The following is an 18,935-nucleotide window of genomic DNA, read 5'->3' as shown; positions in this document are numbered from 1 at the left end:
TTATACAAGGTCACCCAAAAGTCGGTTGCCACAGGTTGAAACATCTAAACACAGAATATACTTAAAATGTCCACCCTCAAAATAAGTACGGTACTGAGGACGTTCAACCCATGTCGCCTCCATACCTGCATGCTTAGTGCCTTTATAGAAAAAGTCTGCAAAGAAAAGAAAGGCAATGCTCATCTTCTCAATGTTACAATGAGGAACCGACTTAGTTTCATCAACTTTTTTTTTTTGGGGGGGGGGGGTGAACAACTACCACTTGTTGTTAAAAAGTGGTGTTTACCTTTACAGAATGTTATACAAGATCTCTCTGTATATTCTTTATTTTGATATTTATTTAAAAATGCTCTGTTCAAGCAAATATGGAAATAATTCAGTAATGCTACATGCACAGATAATCATGATGATGCGTATTTCATAAATATAAAGTAATATTCCAAGTTTATTCCTGTTGTATACCACAACTAAAAGAAGTAGGGCACTGGCCCGGAAACTTTAGCCCCAAGGTAAGGTTTTACAGATTTTAGTTACAATGTCTTACTTGATGTTGCTATAAAACACTGAAATGACAGGTAAGTTCATACAAAAACACGTTAAAATATAGTTGCCAAGATGTCTCGAATTTCCTAAAACTCCTTGTTGTCATCTAGATTTTACTGTGTACACAATTGTTTAACATGTTATAAATTAAATACAGCGAGTGATTTGTTTGTGTGTGTGTATGATGTTTTAAATTTGTCTGTGGTTGTATATCTTTTTTTTAGGCACAAAGCTACAACGCAGGTATCGAAACCTGATTTTTAGTGATTAAGATACATATACAAACTTACCGCTGAACCACGGAGGAGGATGGGGGGGGGGGAAGAGACTCTGTGGTATGAATACATATTTATGTTATACATGATACTAATCCTTATTTAAAGATTTATCAAATTCATCGATCATGATAAGGCATAATTTATAACTTTATTAAATGTAACTTCGGTTACAAATTATATCAAAGCTTGGCTCGCACACAATTTACCAAGAGTGAGTTACATAAAGCATATAGAGAAGATATGTGATTAGGTCCGATCAAACCGACCACCATGGTGGTAATGACGTATACCTGTACCAGATGATTCAGAAGTCCATTCTTAAGGAATAGAAAATAAGTTTAGTGGTATGGAATGAGGTGTTGTGGGCCTTCCTCATGACAGTATCATAGAGGTCATATCTTTCAAAAATGTATTAACATGCATAATGTACCACAGTTGCAGCGGTCACCTCACAACAAGTCTAGAAACTGAAGGAATTTGTGCAATAGTTAGTGTTCAAGAAGCATATGGAATATTGGCTTCCTTAAGCCTATTTAAGTCTGACGATCAGCATTTCTATTTTTGCATACTATAAATTGCAGTACGAGCTTTTGGTAGCAAAAGTGATGCATGTGAACTTAGTAAACCTTGTTTATCTATTGATTCTTCTGGCTCCAAATGGTTGATTGGTTGTGTTTCAGTAATAGTTCTACACATTGTCTTAGAGTTGTTAACATCTTCACGTGACCATCATTTAGAATGAACAAATCTTCTATTTGTTAGTAAATGAGTGAAACCCCAGAGAAACTGTTTATTAGATGTGAGAATATCGATTGATCTTTAATGGTTGCCCCCAACTGAACGCTTTCATTTCTCTTGTATTATGTTTCTTTGCTACGATTGGTATTCGTTATACTTCCTTAAACTTGGTTTTAGTAGATTTTCATAAATGTATTTTTTCGTAACATTTTCTATTAATATGGTAAGCTTGTGCATAATTTGTAAGTACATGTAATGTGTGTATGTTTTTTTTTCTGTACAATTGCCATATAAAAAATCTTAAGTACGTCAATTTTCTTTGGTTTAGCATCATATACACATTAAGTTAATTAATAAACCCACAAGACACATGTCATTAAAGCATCTTTCAAGGACTGTATATTCAATGTATGTATATTATTAACATAATTCCAACATATACAACAAGCTTCTATTGAAAACATTTTACTCTTGCTGCTTTCCAAGCCTTTTAATTGATTCAAATCTTAAAAAAAAGACAACACATAGTATTCTTGAAAACATTTTATTTTTATGTTTAAAATAAACAAAACTATTCAAAGATATTCACAAATCATGACAATGAAAAAGAACAATCTTATATCATTCAACATTTCTCAAGTATACACAATAAAACACAGACTAAAATACTGTCACAAAGTAACCCACTTAAAAGCTTTGTTATTATCTATTTAATTTCTCCTTGCTGTCTTGTTCCTAGTGAAGTTGAAATTTGATGCCTCTTTAAAAAAAAAGCTATAAAAGTTTACTTTAAAACGATATTCTCAAAATCCTTAAGACATTTCTTAGAGAAAACTTCTTAGAATATAATACAATATCTATAAAACTGATGTTAGCATGTAATCAAGGTTTATAAGATAGTAATCATAGAATTTTGAATTACATTCTTACACAACAAGAAACCGCTTGGGTAAGGTCCCACATTATTTTTTAGTATCACAGGACTGTCGATTACCTGGAGAATTTGCAGTAATTTTGGTGAAACATGCGTGTGTGTGTGTGTGTGTGAAGGGAGGGCAATGTATGTGATCAATCAATGATTACATTACCTTATTTAATACTGATGAAACCAGGTGTGGGGATTAGAAATTTTAAACAAATGCATTTGGTTAGCCAATGGTTAAGTATCTTTATTTCTAAACTAGTATTTAAATTGTTAAGTTACACTAATAACTTCAGAAATTCAAGATAATGTACTCACTCACCATTACATTACATGTTATGATAAGTTGAATAGCCACAAATGAAATTTAGTTTATAAATAGTACCTAATAAAATAGCTTTAATGGTTCCAATTTTTGCTTTTACAAGCATGTCCCAGAACAAAAAAAACAACCTATTATCGAAGATATTCCCATACACACATTGTGTGAAAATATCTTTTACTATCATTTCTTTAATCACATTAACTCAGTTATACAAGCACTGTTAAGATATTCCCATACACACATTGTGTGAAAATATCTTTTACTATCATTTCTTTAATCACATTAACTCATTTATAAAAGCACTGTTAAGATATTCCCATACACACATTGTGTGAAAATATCTTTTACTATCATTTCTTTAATCACATTAACTCATTTGTACAAGCACTGTTCAGTTAAAATGAAGGGAACATAGTAGTTTTTTTTTATACTCTCTGAAGAATGATTCCAATACTCTCATTTTTCTTTTAACAGGCTGAAGTTTCAGCTTGATTAGGATAGACTTGGAGGATGTAATTCGTTCTTATGTTTATATATTGGAGACATTATATATTTAATTTTCCATTAAAATTTTTATTCTATCATTTTTTTCTTTAAATTCATTAAGTTTTTTTTTATTATAAATAAGTATTCTTAGAAAATGATTTTGTCTGGAAACTTTATTGTAATGGCAATTAAGTATTTCAATATTCTTTCTCCCAGGAAGAAGTAATTTATAACAGGAAGTAGGTTACCAGTAGGCACATATTTCTGAAGAAAAGCTATAATTAGGAAATAACATTTGAATGAAATGCTGAAGATATCACATAGCATAAGAGTTACTATGTGCTACTACCCCAAATAATTTGGGGGTATTTTATTTGGGTATTCTATTGAACAACTGCTGTATTTTAAATGTGACTTTATTGCTATTATTGAGTGGTTAAAGCTCTCAAGATCCACACGTTCCTGTCAATCAGTAGACTTCTGCTGGTTTAATTTTTGTTTAAATAAATAATAACCATAACACACTCCTTCAAATGTTCTTGTAGTAAATGACTTAGTGCTCCTTGAAAATGGGTTTTTACATAAACTAACTAGTGTATTCACTGAGATGAGTTTCATAAAAATCAGTTATATTGTATCAATTGAAGGAATGTTCACACACACACACACACACTCTAGATTATATTCGTTAGGGAAAAAATTTTTTCATCCAATGAAGTACTGATACAAATTATTTATAATGTAGCTATTGAACAGGTGTTTTTACATAGAAATGAAATTGTAGTCTTTAACCCTCTGTGCAAAGGTGGGTCAAAGTGCATGTCACAAAATTTTCATAGTTACCTTCAAAATGTAAACTCTTTATTATCAATGGATATCAATAAAATTGGCATCAAAACATAGTTTATAATTCAAATTCTAATATTAATTAAGCTTTAATTTCAAAAGGAAATATTTAAATAAATTTTCAATCTTGTCTGTCTCGTGTGATACTTTGTAACTCCAAATTACCTGTTTTTGATTTTCTTATACTATATGGCCTAACTTTCCATGAAAGTTCACACCTATACCCTATATATTCCCAAGCTAAACTATCAGTTTGTACTGACAAAGCTTTTTTGCTTCACATAGATATAAGGAATAAAGTGAAAGCCATATGCCATGCCCCTCATAGAAAACAGTGCTTTCAAAAATTGTCATAAATTCTGACATTTGCTACTGGATTATTTGTAACCAATAGAAAAATGAAGATTTCAATTTGTTGACAACTATGGGACTTCAAAGCCTTGGAATAAGTAGATTTGAACATTTTGACATAGTTTGATTTGCTTGCCACTGTTGAAATTCTTTTGATCGAGTATGAGAATTATTTAAGCCAGATAAATTATATTAGCTTTAGAACATTGAATTTTATATATATATGTGTGGCAATATTATATATTCTAAGTTGTATATCTGAATTTCACAAAAATAATTTCTGAGACCATATTATCGTTACTAAGAATTAGGGCTAATCTTTGCTTTTGACTTCTATCATTCTAATGCAAAGCTTGAAAATGACAAGACTTCAGACATAAACATTAAATTTCTTAGATTTTATGTATGTATCTTTTTTTTTTTATTATTGCTATAAAGTAACTAAAAATTAAAAACTTATCAGGTCAAATAAAAAAACTTAAATGAAATTAAATAAACAAAATGCTTATGAACAATGATAGAATGCACTATGCATCAGCATGGTTGTGTAATTCAACACAAACATGCTGGTAGCTGAATCTACTGGTTACACAAAACTCTAGTATAATAAATAGCTGTCACTATAGTCTAAAGCCTAAGTGCAATTGTAAAGATATAAAACTAAATGAAAAATTTATTAGCTTTGGCTGTAAAAATAAACAGTGCATAAATATCTGTTACGATCAGCAGTAATTCCAGGAAAAAAAGGTAATTTGTATTTCTTTTGTTACGTGGCAGTTACAATGTCTGTCAAATGGAATTAGTCTGTATACAGTTTTAGGGTAAAGAAAATACAGATAAAGTATATAATTATACTGAAAACAAAATCAGATTCATTTAGCAGGTTCTAGAGATTATGCAAATAAAACTTAAACTGTAATATGAAAAAGTATTTTTAATCTTAACATGAAAATCATCTTGCATTCAGACTAGTCAGTCAGACTCCATAAATTCATAGTTGTATCTTTAGAGAAAAAAAACTTAATTAAACAATATGATTTTTTGTGTACAAAATATTTTTTACTAAAAGCTACCAAATTTTGTGACGACACACTTACTATATTAAAAGCTATAGTATGTATAGTTTCATAGTTACAAGGTCAGTCTAAATGAGTGACCATATGGACCCCACCTGATGTTAGAGGGTTAAAAATGTATGTTTGTGTTGAGAAATATGTTTCACTTATTTAAAACAAATTAAAAAATAATTTCATATCACATCCTTCACATAACTGTGCTGCTGCTTTTGGAATGCATTTCAAGTTTGTTCCCCCTTCTGTATCCAGGAAATCCAAATGATTTTTTTCTACTTTAAGATATTGCACACACTAACAATATAATATCAAGATAAAACATGAGAAATCAAAGATTTATAACTTGAAAAGAAAATGCAATTCAAACAAAACTTGAACTCAAGAATAAAATGTATATCAAATCAGTGGTTAAAAACAAGTAGTACTTTTATTTAAAACTGGTTGCTCTCAAAGCTATCAAGTGTATCAGATATTTTCCCATCACTTTAAAGCAAAATATCCACAGCAACTTAGATATTTTTCTGTAACTTTGAAACAACATACAAAAAAATAAATATTTTACTGACAAAGCCAACTCTGATAGAGCTCTGTGTCTTTTCAAACACTACAGGAACAAATTTTCATGTTTTGTATAAAATACCAATAATCAATGTATAGTTATTAAAAACAATTTTTATTTCAGAAGAATTGTTTTTTTTTCTGATTACTTGAGTCATTTACGTGCTGTAAAAAAGAAACATGCATTAACTTTCCTGCTAAACAACAAGAACATCCAAATGATTCAGAGTTGTCAAACATATAAATGTATTACTTTGAAGTTACTTTTATATGATTTTAATGGCCAAAATCGACTTTTTTAGCTACTTCCTTACAAGTTGAAATATTATAATACATTAAATATGACTTTTCAAAATCAACAAGATGTGAGCTAGTCCAGCTTGAACATATTCACCATGTGAATATATAGTTTTGTGTGAGCAACAAATAACAAGTAAACTTTTTTTTTTCAGTATAGGATAATATCTTGAAGCACTTAAAATATGGAAAGTTAAAATTACTAATTATTTTTTTAATCTATACTTGAAACTTGACAAGTGTAAAATGTAGATTATCTAGATGCCTTTAAGCTGAGACACCTTTGTTCCATGAATTTGTAAATGGAAACTTTAGTAAAAGGTGAACCAGCTTTTTCTTTTTTTTTTACATGTATCACATTCATTTGATAATCGATAGATGAGTGGTGTAGCAATGCTTGTTCCTCCCTTTTTACAGAGTAGAAACAAACCTCAACATAATGGTTTTAACAGTTTCAGAGTCCTAGCACACATGTACACACATTCCAGGAATACTTGTTAAAGCAATATTTTTTAATTCTACTTTAGTCACTTTAATAAATCTTGTCAAATATTTATGCTCTAACACATTTGTTCCATGTCACCTTTATCATGGACACTTGTTTTGATCCCTCCTTTTCCATGTTCTTCATTGGTTGGTTCATATATTGCATCAAAATAAATGACTGACACTAAGCACAGGTGTTTCCTGAACTTTTAACATCAACTGCTTGTCCAGATACACATCACAGATGCTATTATTTCAGCTACACCAGTTATGTAGGTATATTTGATAAATAATAAAAGATAAACCAGTCCTCTACCCTCACATCTGCAAAAAAGAGAAAGAAAGAAAAAAAAAGGTCACTATTTCATGAAGTTAAAGGTTTTACTACGATCACAGAAAATCTTTTTTTTCCCCTCTAATACTTTGCTCAGGTTAATTTCTATATGTCAATTAATGTATTTAAACAGAGATAAGAAAATCTAATTGCATTGTTTTTAACTATATACTAACAAGTAGGTATTTTACAACTTGTTGTGCAAGTAAACAAACACTTGAAATAGAGAAAGTATGCACATAATTTTTTTGAGTTTGAAAAAGTATGTTTAGATTTAAATACTTGCATTTGTTATTTTGATAAATTTATATCTACCTAAAATGTGAAGTAAGTGATTTAAAAATTACTGTTAGCCAAAAAACTGAGCATTGGAAGATTCTGACTCTACATACAGAACCTCCATCTTATAAAGTTGGGAACTGTAAGATTTATGTTCTGCACAACAATGAAATAACTGACTCAGCAAGAAATGCTGGTGTTTGTATTAAAAGAAGCAAAACATGAACTCACCAGTACTGTATCATTGTATCATCAGGTAGTTCTTTACATTGTCGTTTGGCTTTACTGGTTTCTCCATCAGAGTGTGCTGAATCTTGAATTTCTGGTGATGGAGTTGTCAGCTCAAAGTTATATTCAGGCAAGTATTTCTTCAGTAGATCACAAAAAAAACCTTTTAAGATTTTGGCAGCATTGTACAAAGAAGACCCCTCCTGAAGAAGAAATCAATGAAAGTGTGTTTATTATATTTCTTAAAGCATACTTATTACACTGGTGGAGAAGAGTATGGTCAAATGAAGGCCCTTACTGATTAAGGTACGATTACATTCTTTTTTTTTTTGGTTTTAAGATATTTGGGTTTTAACACATTATTTACACCTTGTTTCACAGTGATCTACCTAGTAATTTTTTTAAATATGTTAATTTTTTCCAGCACATTGAAGGTTTCATATAAGCATTACAGCTGACATATAGCTAATCTTAGGTGTGAAGTACCATGCTTTACTAAACCTAATACATTAATAAGCCATACACAATTTAATTACATTATCAAAAGTTGTAAGATAATCTTGAGTAATACAGGGTATCCATAAGTTATTGAACCATTTTATCAGTTGAATATAATGAGAACTACCTAAGATAAACAATTGTCATTTATTGTATAATGGAGGCTAAAACCCCAAGTTTATTCATGACTAGTGGCATCATTAGTACAACTCAACAGGGGCACTATCCTGGCTCAAAAGATGTCCAAGTGATAATCAGTCTCCATCCACATTTCTGGAGTAGTCATCACAACTGTGTTGTTTATGCAGGCATGCAACACTGTCATATTTACAGGCCTCCCAGCAGTCTCTGCTGCTGCCAGCCTTTAAGATAAAGGTTAAATTTGACTGTAATACAGGCTATTTTTACTAAAATCTCTCTTGCAGAGGTGTTATATTATAATCACTTAAGTACTATATAACCACATATGGGTACATATTTCAAACATAGTTGTTTCCCACCTTCTATTTAATAATTGAGATAATTTTTCTTACCATGCAACAGAGAATATTCATTTCAGAATTCATTCTTTGACCTTCCATATATGATGTCTCTCGAGCAGCTATGATAGATTTATTTACTGCACTTACATTTATTTAACTTGTAATGCAATCTAAACTATCACACAACTTCTGTAGGGACAGATTTATAACTAAACTGTATGTAGTTACCTATAGTGTATTCTAAGGCCTTGCTTCAACATAACATGAACCACTGGCCACAATAAGTGTCTGCTTCAGATCACAACTAAGAATCGAATTTTACCTTTTAAATGAATAGTAAAAACTTTATTTCTGTAAACATATATATCTTACAGGCTCAAGCATTGAAAAACAGGCTATTATGGGCTTTTAAGGGTTCATCAAGCAATCATACAAGCTTAAAAGGTTAAGCTTCTGAAAAAACAGGTCGTAAAGGTTTTTTGGGAAACCTATTCCAATAATATTCAGTTAAAAAGATTCAATAATTTAGAAATCATATCTTCATAACCACATTTAATCCTTAAAGAAAATTACAAGAAACAATAATTTCTTGTTTCTTGTATCTATTCGATTATAAAGATTAACAATGTTTTGTGAAATGAGTTTTCTTTTTTTTACAATTGGATTGTAATCTTATCAAATATTATCTAACTTAATTATAACTTCTACGTGCACAGAAAGAAATTACAACAATAATAACAGAACTACTCTTCTTTCTTCACTTGCCAAGGTCACAGCATATACAATATTGTTTGTCTGTAAACAAACCACTGATTTACCGAAACTGTTCAAAACAGATCTATAGAAATCAATAATACACGATATCTTATTCTTTATTATCACTGGAAATGTTTTATTTTAAATATGCAGATAATTTTAACTTGGTGATCTACATTACCATAGCTTGTTGAGACTAGCCTTGCCTATTCACGTAACTGGCAAACAACCCATAATCACCATGTGGTTATGGTGTGACATGTAATAGTTATGCAGAATATTGACCATTTTGTTTCGATATCATAAAAAATATATATTTCCTTTCAATAATTATGAAGATACTTATCACTGCCTGTTAAATATACAAAAAATACAACACAGTGTTTGTAATACATATCAAATCGTATATATTGATTTTGCTTTAAACTTGAAACTCAAATCAAATTAGGCCAAGTTAAATAATTCACCATTATGCTTAACACTTTATTCAGTTTAAATTTTCAGTTATAAGAGTGCACGTATGCACAATTATCGTGTTTGAGGCATAAGTGATTTCTTTAATTATGCAACAGAAACGTAAAGCCTCATTGTGAACTCTGTCTTAGGTACTATTAATTTTATGGCTTTATGTTATGTTTTACGATTGCATTGACAGCTTTCTCTTGAGTGTACCACCAGTGGTACATGATGTCCTGTCTTTACCCATTTAAGCTTTGGCCGCCATCATGTACCACCAGTGGTGCACACTGATTTAAGTAATAATAATTAAAGGATCATAATATTTAATTTTTTTCAGAGTAATTTTGCCATTTTTTAGAAGAATTATGAATATTTCACAATTTTATGGTTATAAAAAGGAACATCAGATAAAATAATCCCTAATGTGGATGATAATAGTTCTATCCTTATTATATTATACTCTCCATAAGTTTTTTTATTTATGAAGAAAGTCTCAATTAGTTAGTTTTTGCTTCAATTATTCACAATGAAAAATTTAATGCCAATCTCTAAATGTAATTTTAAAATAAAAAGTGATTTAATCATGTAAAGTTGTTTTATTTCATTTGTCCTTTCAACATGGCATTCGTGCTCCACCAATGGTACATGATGGAAGGAGTGGCTTTATTACAGCCATCTGTATAAAATAAATACTTTCATATCTGACTTTGGAGATATGAAGTGCAGTTATATCTTATGGGTGCTGTGTAGCACAGGGGGCTCTCACAATGTTCAACAGAAAACATGCAAATGTACCACTGGTGGCACACGATGTCGTGAACGTGTTAAAATACAAATGACATAACAGCCACTTGTAAATAAACATTACACACCAGGAAAAAATCAAAGACTGTAATAATATAGACATAATAGCTGTAAAGGTTGCAACAGTTCTCAAATCCCCTGTAGATTTAAACGTGAGAACCAGTAAGGGGAGTGGGGGTGGAAATGGACTATACAGCTAAGTTTCCTACAAACAGAAGATGTTATTTGAACTGTGGTAAAGATAATATAATGAATGTTAAAAGTAAAAACTAGCATCAACAAAATAATCACATATCAAATAATTTTCCTCCTCTCCTTTACTAATTTCTTCTTCCAGATTGTGACACTGAACTAAGATTGCTTTTTTTAGTTTAGTGTTATTATCTAGAAGAAGAAATTAATAGAGGAGAGGAAAACATAGAATAGTCTAATATTAGTGTTTTATTATTCATATCCATAGGTGAATCGTATTGGTATTTTGGTTTTATATGGGTGCTGTGTACTACATATCAGACCCTAGAAGTCAGCCATTATATCACAAAAGTATATTTTGTTCAGATTTACAAAATTCACTATCAAAACTAAATTAAATTTAAGTATGTTTTTTCCTACAAAAAAAAAAGATTTGAAATTTTTTCAGAGACATCTTTATTAGTGAATTTTTAAATAGATTAGGTAATTGGTGTAGCTGATGTTATTTCCCATCTGTTTCTTAAAGGTTAAACATTTTATGTCTATAAATCTCATTATATTTTTCAATTTGGCTTATACAGTGATAAAATTTTGAATTTATTTTTAATATTGACATTAAAAACTGTTACTTACCGGATTAAAGGTAAAACAGTTACTGAAAATAAGATGAATATCTGAAACTAGTTCATCCATAGTTCCATAATGGCTAAAATGATTAGGAGAAAGCTTCTGTTTGATGGTCAGCATATCCATAGGCTTAGTAATCACTTTGTAGTAATTTGGTACTTGCTGATGGAAGAAAAGCATACAAGACAAAATTTAAACTACAAATTTGACAGTCTAGAAAACAGAATACAAAGTAAAGTTACATATTAATCAATGATAAATGGGGCAAAACAAATCCAAACTACTTTTTTAGCCCTTGACAATTGGGGGTGATGTGTTTAATTGTAAAGACTGAAGTAGCCATGTGTCTAAAGAGCTGTTTTAGAACGTGAATTTTTCATAGTTACAGCAAATATATTTAAGTTATTAATGATCCTTTAACAGCATACTTTACATACTTTGGTAAAATCATTATTTAAGACATGTATCAAAGAATTATAAAATACTAAATCTTAAAAGATAGATGAAGAGCATTGTAATACATAAATAAAAAGAAACTACCAAAGGGTAGGTAAAGAGACTTCACATATAAGACACCCTCCAATGATAAATAGTGCGAGATGAAATCAGTAATACGATGTCCAAGGAGGGTAGTATTACATCATAACATGAAACTTCAAACTGACCATCCACATGATGTCCAGTCACAAATCCTCCAAATAGAAGAGATATGTCATATATAATCACAATATGTCAGCATCTAGATAATGGTGTTTTACATATGTAGTCACTAATACTGCAGACAGAAACAGCATATCATATTCAGTTAAAAACAAACACCTTCCAGAAACAGATAGTGTTATGAGTATTAACAAACCCTTGTTATTGCGATACAGATAAAGAACACTGAATACAATCACGAATCTTTAAATGCTAAGGAACAGATACAAAACAATAAACACAAGTGGACGTAAATAGAATGAGAGTTCATCAAGTAACACATTTATACTCTTGTCTGTAGTTAGTAGACAGTAAAAAAGTATTACACTTCAAAATTTTTCATCAAGTTATTTTCTAATAGAAATAATGCATATTCATCTTGTATTATTGCATTAGGGAGTAAACCTTATTGAACTTACAGTTTTGCTAACTGGCTCGTGGAAAGGTAGGCTGGCATCGTGGCAAAAAAGTTCCAGCAGTATCTTCTCACAACACTGTATTAATAGCACATTAAGCAGAAAATTCATTAGGTGAAATTCAAAAGGGTGGATTAAAATAATTGAAATAACTTAAAAACACCCAGGAAAAAAACGTTTTGACTGCCAATGGAAATTGTCAAGAATCTGGCTCTGCATGGTCTGTACAAGTTTTTAACAATTGCACAGTGCCACCTATTGGCAGTATGCTAACCTTTTAAAAATCCCTTAGTCTCCAAACAAAACTTTGTAATTTTCCCAGTCAATAGAATGATATACATTCAGCCACACTAAGTCCTATTCTTTTACAAGTTTACCAAAAACACCTTCAACAAAATCGACTTCAAAAACTGAGTTACCTTTTCTTATGTTCTAGGTGTGAAAAGATTACTAGGACTTTTACTTCAGCTGATATTCAAGTTTCTTTTAAATACCTGTTCATCTCTTACACAGATATTGGTAAATCAAAAGAAAGAGATCTAAGCAAGAAGTTTTGTTAAATTTGCCAGATTACAGTGACAATAAATATTATGGATGATTAACTGTTAAAAGTAACAACTGGTAATCAGGAATGAGCACTACAAGATAGAAGAATAATAGAATCTACTCTAACTGAACACGTATTGTTAATAGACCATTCCATCAACTGGGAAGATTACAACGTACTATGTAATGAACAAAATTTTGTTTATAAGGATTTTTATTTTTGTTAATGCTTTCTCAATTCCACTTTTACAAATAAAGAGGTGGGCCATATCCCTCTTGTGCAGGACCATAGGCCTTTCATTTTAATAAAGTTGGTGAAATGCTATACGGTGGCATGGCAGACCTCGAGAAGACAGAGCTTTGGTAATGACTTCCCATTAGCAGTTGAAATGTTGGGTTTTCTTATATTGTTTTGAAACTGACATGTTTTTAAATATTTTAATGGTCAATATACATTAAAAATAAAAAGACAAACCTTGCTTAATAATCCTGATGACTTTTGTGACAACCAGTTAAATAAAATATCAGTGAATGTATTCAAGAAAATTGTTTTTAAATTCTAAACAATAACACAGGAGAAAATTTTACAATAATATTCATTTCTGTGTTGATTGTTTTTTTTCCTGTTGAATAAAATTTAAAACAGGATTTATTATTCAAAATTGAACAGTACTTAAAAATTCTTTTTAACGTATTATCAAAAAATAAAACAGTCATACCGTCAGCTCATGACCAGATAAACCCAATGGATTCTTTCTTTTGCTTCCACTGGAATCTCGAGTAAGAGACCCGTTTCTAATATCTGTACACATGAGGCAAGCCCAGTCCTCACTACAGGATAGAATAAACCTTTTATCTCAATTACCAATGTAAAAAGCAGAAGTTAAAAGTAGTTGCACAGCTTCACATGTAATAATAAGGAAGACAAACAACAATTATATATGTAGTATGACAATTTCTAATAATACAGAAATAGAAATTGAAACTATTTCTGTTCCAACAATTTTCATAGTAGCAAGGAAGTCAAAAACGAAACTAATAAAGGAAAAAAAAAACAAAAAAACCCCATTTGAATATTCTTGATAGATTGGAATAAAGGACAGAACTTTTTAAACTTTTACTACTTATTTTTTTGAGGTACAGGAAATACAAAAATAACTATTAGGAAATTATAGAAGTGTGGTTAATGATACTTACTTTGGAGTGGTTAATAGAGCAGGAACATGACAGTTAAGATGGTACACACGAGGACAGTTGCTACAACATAACAACTCTCCTCCATCATGGCACACTGCACACCAATCTTCATTAGGATCATCTACAGAATGATTTGAAGTTTTTTCCATACTCTTCAAAACGGCCATGGATAACTCTTTTTTTCCTTGTCCATTGACAAATGTTTTTGTTATAGTGGCCACTGTGTCTTTTAATGGAGTTTTTTCTTCATTTGAAGATTTTGCTCCTACCTTTGAAATTTCTAAGCCACTGCTATTCACTCGCACTTCACTCACTGTTAATCCACTGCTGCTGGTTTTCAAAAGATCTTCTAGGGATTGTAGATCTTCTAAAAGTGACCTGTTATTCTCTTCTGAGTTCCATTTTTCTTTACTCGTCTCTCTAGGACTATCATCAATCTTTTCTTTCTTGATCTTAAACTTTGGTATATTTTTGTTCTTTAACTTTTCTTTTTTATCCTAATTTTCAAGGTACTGTCATTTGACGAAGAACTCTCCTGAGATTCTCTCCTAAATTTTCTTTGAGAATCTACACTATTACTAGTCTCCTGAGATTCTCTTCTACTGTTTTCAACAGAATCTTTTTTAGTCCGCTCTTGAGAATCCCTACTAGTCTTCTCCTGAGATTCTCTCTTGGCCTTCTCCTGAGATTCTCTCTTGATCTTCTCCTTGTGTTCTTTTTTAGTTTTGTTCAATGGATCTTTTTTAGTCTTTTCATGGAGGTCTCTCTTACTTGTCTCTGAAGAATCTTCACTATTTGTCTCCTCAGACTCTGTTCTGATTTTCTCTTCACACTCTCTCATGCTAATCTCTTCAGTATCTTTCCTGTCTAACTCTTTGGAACCTTTTCTATTTTTCACTTTATTCTCTCCTTTGGAATTATTTTCGGTTTCTGCACCTACATCATTGCCAATTTTCTCATCACTATTAGTCTCCTTGGTATAGTTGTTTTCAGCTGCCTGAACAGACTCTGTTCCACCAGTCACAGACACAATAATAGGGTTAGAAACCGAAGGATCTGGATCATCATCAATAGTAACTACAGGAACAGGACTACTGCTGCTATCAGCAGCTAGTGTTGAACCCTTGAAAATCAGTTTAAAAGTATTTCAGAAGACAAAAGACTGTTAGCAAAATACACACATCTGCATATTTTCATCATACCTTATAACCTAAAATAATGTAGAACAAAGATTAATGAGAAGACAGTATAATAGAATATGTATGGTATTTAACTATCAAACATATCACTTTCCCATGTTATATTTCCAATTTACAAAATTTTAAAATGTTCATAAAGTCAAAATTTTGAATATATACTAAATAGTCTTAGGTGAAGTGCTACTTACAGTAGTAGGGTCTGATTATGGGATAGTTGTATTGTATCCTTCTCTGCCTTTTGTATGAGAGACTCCTCTACTTTCAGATTCTTATCATCCACTTTTATGAATTGTTAGCTACAGAGAAAAGGTGAACTGCAAACACAGTTTGGTATTTTTAAACAAGTTTCTGACCAGGAAGGACGAAGGCTTCCTAATCAAGCCTTATTCTGTGTTGGCCCTGTTTCCAGATAGAGATCCTTCTCAATTATGATGCATACTGTTTTTTGGGACAAGTAGATAGATTTTACTACTGACCTTTGTGTTCACATGTTCTCACTTGTTATAAGACACTGCACTTTGCTTATCACAGCTGGGTTATGACTTGTTGCAGGTTTCTTTCTTGGTGGTTTTGGTGCTACAAGTTGATCCATATTCCTTTGTTTTCCAATACCATTAAGTACAAGGGATATCTCATCTTGGAAATTTTAAATCTTTGATCAGAACACATGATTTGAGTATACAAATTCTTGCACTGGAAAAGACTGTTACGCACCTTTCCCAAAAGCAATAAATTTTCAGTGGCATCATGTTAGCTACAAAATGTTGTTCTGATACAGTCTATTCCACCCCCACTTTATGTCAACTGCAGTTGTCAAGTGATTTGCTTGTCTGCATATTCGAAGTTTGTTTTAATATAATGTACTTATCTCTTTATATAACCAGAAAATATATAACATTTGAACAGTAATTAAGAATGATAATAACGATAAATGGAATAGTTTTAAACTTTACTCATTTATTAGCCCTTTTGCAATGGGAGCCCCCTTTAAATGCTTTTCTGTGCAAGTCATTGGGTTGCATTCAAAATTTAGTTAAACATCTTTAATATCAATGTATGTGAATGAATTTAATATTGTAATGTGTGTTATGAATCAAAGATTTATTTTATCCAAGTTTTAAGTCCTTTATTACAAAATAAACCTTTAAAAAACTGCTTAAAACTTCAGGTGTATTGTCACGTGACCAACTAGCTACGCAAAATTTCTTCTTTGGCTCTCTGTATTTTCAATAATACAATGATAATAAAGTAGAGGTACGTCTAGCCACTACGATGCTTACATAACATTTTGAATCGTTCTATTTGAAAGTACTATGAATTAATACAGTTAAAACAAGTAATAAATTTTTTAAACCCCTTACAGCTGCCATGCCCACCTTCAAAAGATTTATATGAGCTTTATTACTTCCACGTAGATGTTACATACACTTGCATTTATAACAGTTACAAAGAGCCCATTTTACAATTTAAACTAACAATGGTCATTTTGAAATTGATGCCAAGTCTTCGTCACAGACCACATGTAACTGACTGTAGTATTGTTGGCTGCTTGATCAACTATAGCACTTACGATTGTTTCTTACCTAAATATGTTATAGTTAAAGATACAGTTTAAATTGTATGTAGGTCTTACTATTATATTTTAGTCAATAATGTATTAGTTATGTTTTAAACAAACACCATGTGAGATAGCATTTTTTTTATTTTATGATTATGGTCGTGTTTATCATTCATTTATTATTTCATTTTATCATTTAGTTTATCTATGAATTTTTAGTTGCATTAAAATGCTAACTCACCTTCTACATAATTATTTGTATTTTGAGTAAATATATATATGTGTGTGTGTGTGTGTGTGATAAACTGACACCAGCTTCCTTGGTGATTACGTAAAAATACTATTAATGTAGCAGAAGAGTATGTAAATTTATGATCATATGAGGTTGTACTCTCATAACCTACTCCGTGAATAAGTATCCTGCTAGAAGCTTCACTAAGAGAGAATCATGATATATTTATTGAAGGATACAGTTATTGCTGCTTGTCACTCGATATTGTTACTGATACTGAAAGGTATTGTTTGAATATTGTATTTGCTATATTTGTTTTTGGAATTAGTTTTTATTTTGTTTTTTCTGGTTCTTTTCCTGTTTCCATTATTATTGATTTATTAATATTTATGATAAATAGTTTATTAATATTGGTGTGAAGTCCTGGCCAGGCACTTTTTTTATTGAATGTGTTTTGCAAAGTGTTCTAAGTGTTGTTATTGTGAAAAAATTGATTTTTTGTTGTTGTTGAACCCCGGCTGTAGTGGCGTGTTCATTTTAGACCATTATAATCATACTTCACGACCATTCAAGGCTTACAACATTACACACTGAACAAAAATTTTGCCAAATGGTTGAGCATGTCTCCTCAAAAACTGTAATATGGCTCAAGGGCACTGTTGACTTGTGTTGAGATGAATAATAAGTTATAAAAGACAAGAAAGGAAAATAAACATTAAAAATTAACTATTTGTGAAAAGGAAAAGAGATGAAAATACAAATTTAACAAAAGGAAACTCTTTAAAGATATTCTAGAAAAAATTAAAAGGTATGTATTTTTTTTTCTATTTCCTAATTTTAATTATTTCAGTGTATTGTACATTGATGATAATAGCTAGAGTTAGTGATATAGTAGAGAAAATGAAATATAAAAACTATAAGATGAAGAAGAGTATTTTTTATACTTGAAATGAAAATCACTTTGCACTTGATTTGTTAATAGTTTGAATGTGAGCAACTACAACATAAAAATAACACATTTTTAGTAAAAACATTTAATTACAAACCCGTCATTATTTGTGTACAAGATACTTGTGATCTTCAAAAAATTCTTACCAATTTTTGAAAGGATATGTTAAGAAATCTCAGAATTACCATAAGTATTGTTGTACAATTGAAATTCAAGACTCGATTTCTGCAAATTGCATGAGCCCATCATGAAAGGGACAATATAGTGGTACAATTCATGATTCATTAGCCCAGAATATTAGTGATACTGCCCTACTGTCCAAAAACTACAATAACAAACTTAATACTAACCCTTCTACCTTCCTTTCTGCTCGTAAGACTCAGCATACTTTCCTTTGACTATAAAGAAAATATAGATTAAATATGTTAATATTTAGTAAACAGAGAATGAACAAAACTATCAATTCCACCTTTAAATTCCACCTAAAACTTATGGGGCAAAACAAAAAACAAGTAATAGGCTGGAGAAGAGAAATTTTATGTTTTGCATTTTTATGATATATATATGACGCGCATGA

General features: G+C 30.7%; 1 protein-coding gene across 1 annotated transcript in view; it reads right to left on the bottom strand.

Moving 5' to 3' along the window:
- Window positions 1–2,089: 2,089 nt before the first annotated feature.
- The window catches only part of LOC106460471 (transcription intermediary factor 1-alpha-like), a 59,139-nt gene continuing 42,293 nt past the window's right edge, over window positions 2,090–18,935 (bottom strand). The window contains exons 11-18 of the mRNA XM_022387208.1: window positions 18,709–18,756; window positions 14,902–15,543; window positions 14,421–14,866; window positions 13,943–14,054; window positions 12,681–12,755; window positions 11,569–11,724; window positions 7,748–7,947; window positions 2,090–7,227 (exon numbers count right to left, since the gene is read on the bottom strand). Coding sequence (XP_022242916.1) covers window position 7,227; window positions 7,748–7,947; window positions 11,569–11,724; window positions 12,681–12,755; window positions 13,943–14,054; window positions 14,421–14,866; window positions 14,902–15,543; window positions 18,709–18,756 — 1,680 coding nt within the window. The 3' untranslated portion in view covers window positions 2,090–7,226. The remainder of the gene's footprint in view (window positions 7,228–7,747; window positions 7,948–11,568; window positions 11,725–12,680; window positions 12,756–13,942; window positions 14,055–14,420; window positions 14,867–14,901; window positions 15,544–18,708; window positions 18,757–18,935) is intronic.

The sequence above is a fragment of the Limulus polyphemus genome, unplaced genomic scaffold (genome assembly GCF_000517525.1).
Source record: "Limulus polyphemus unplaced genomic scaffold, Limulus_polyphemus-2.1.2 Scaffold777, whole genome shotgun sequence".
Lineage (NCBI taxonomy): Eukaryota > Metazoa > Arthropoda > Merostomata > Xiphosura > Limulidae > Limulus > Limulus polyphemus.
The sequence above is the reverse complement of the archived record's forward strand: the minus strand, read 5'-3'. Positions and strand labels throughout refer to the sequence as shown.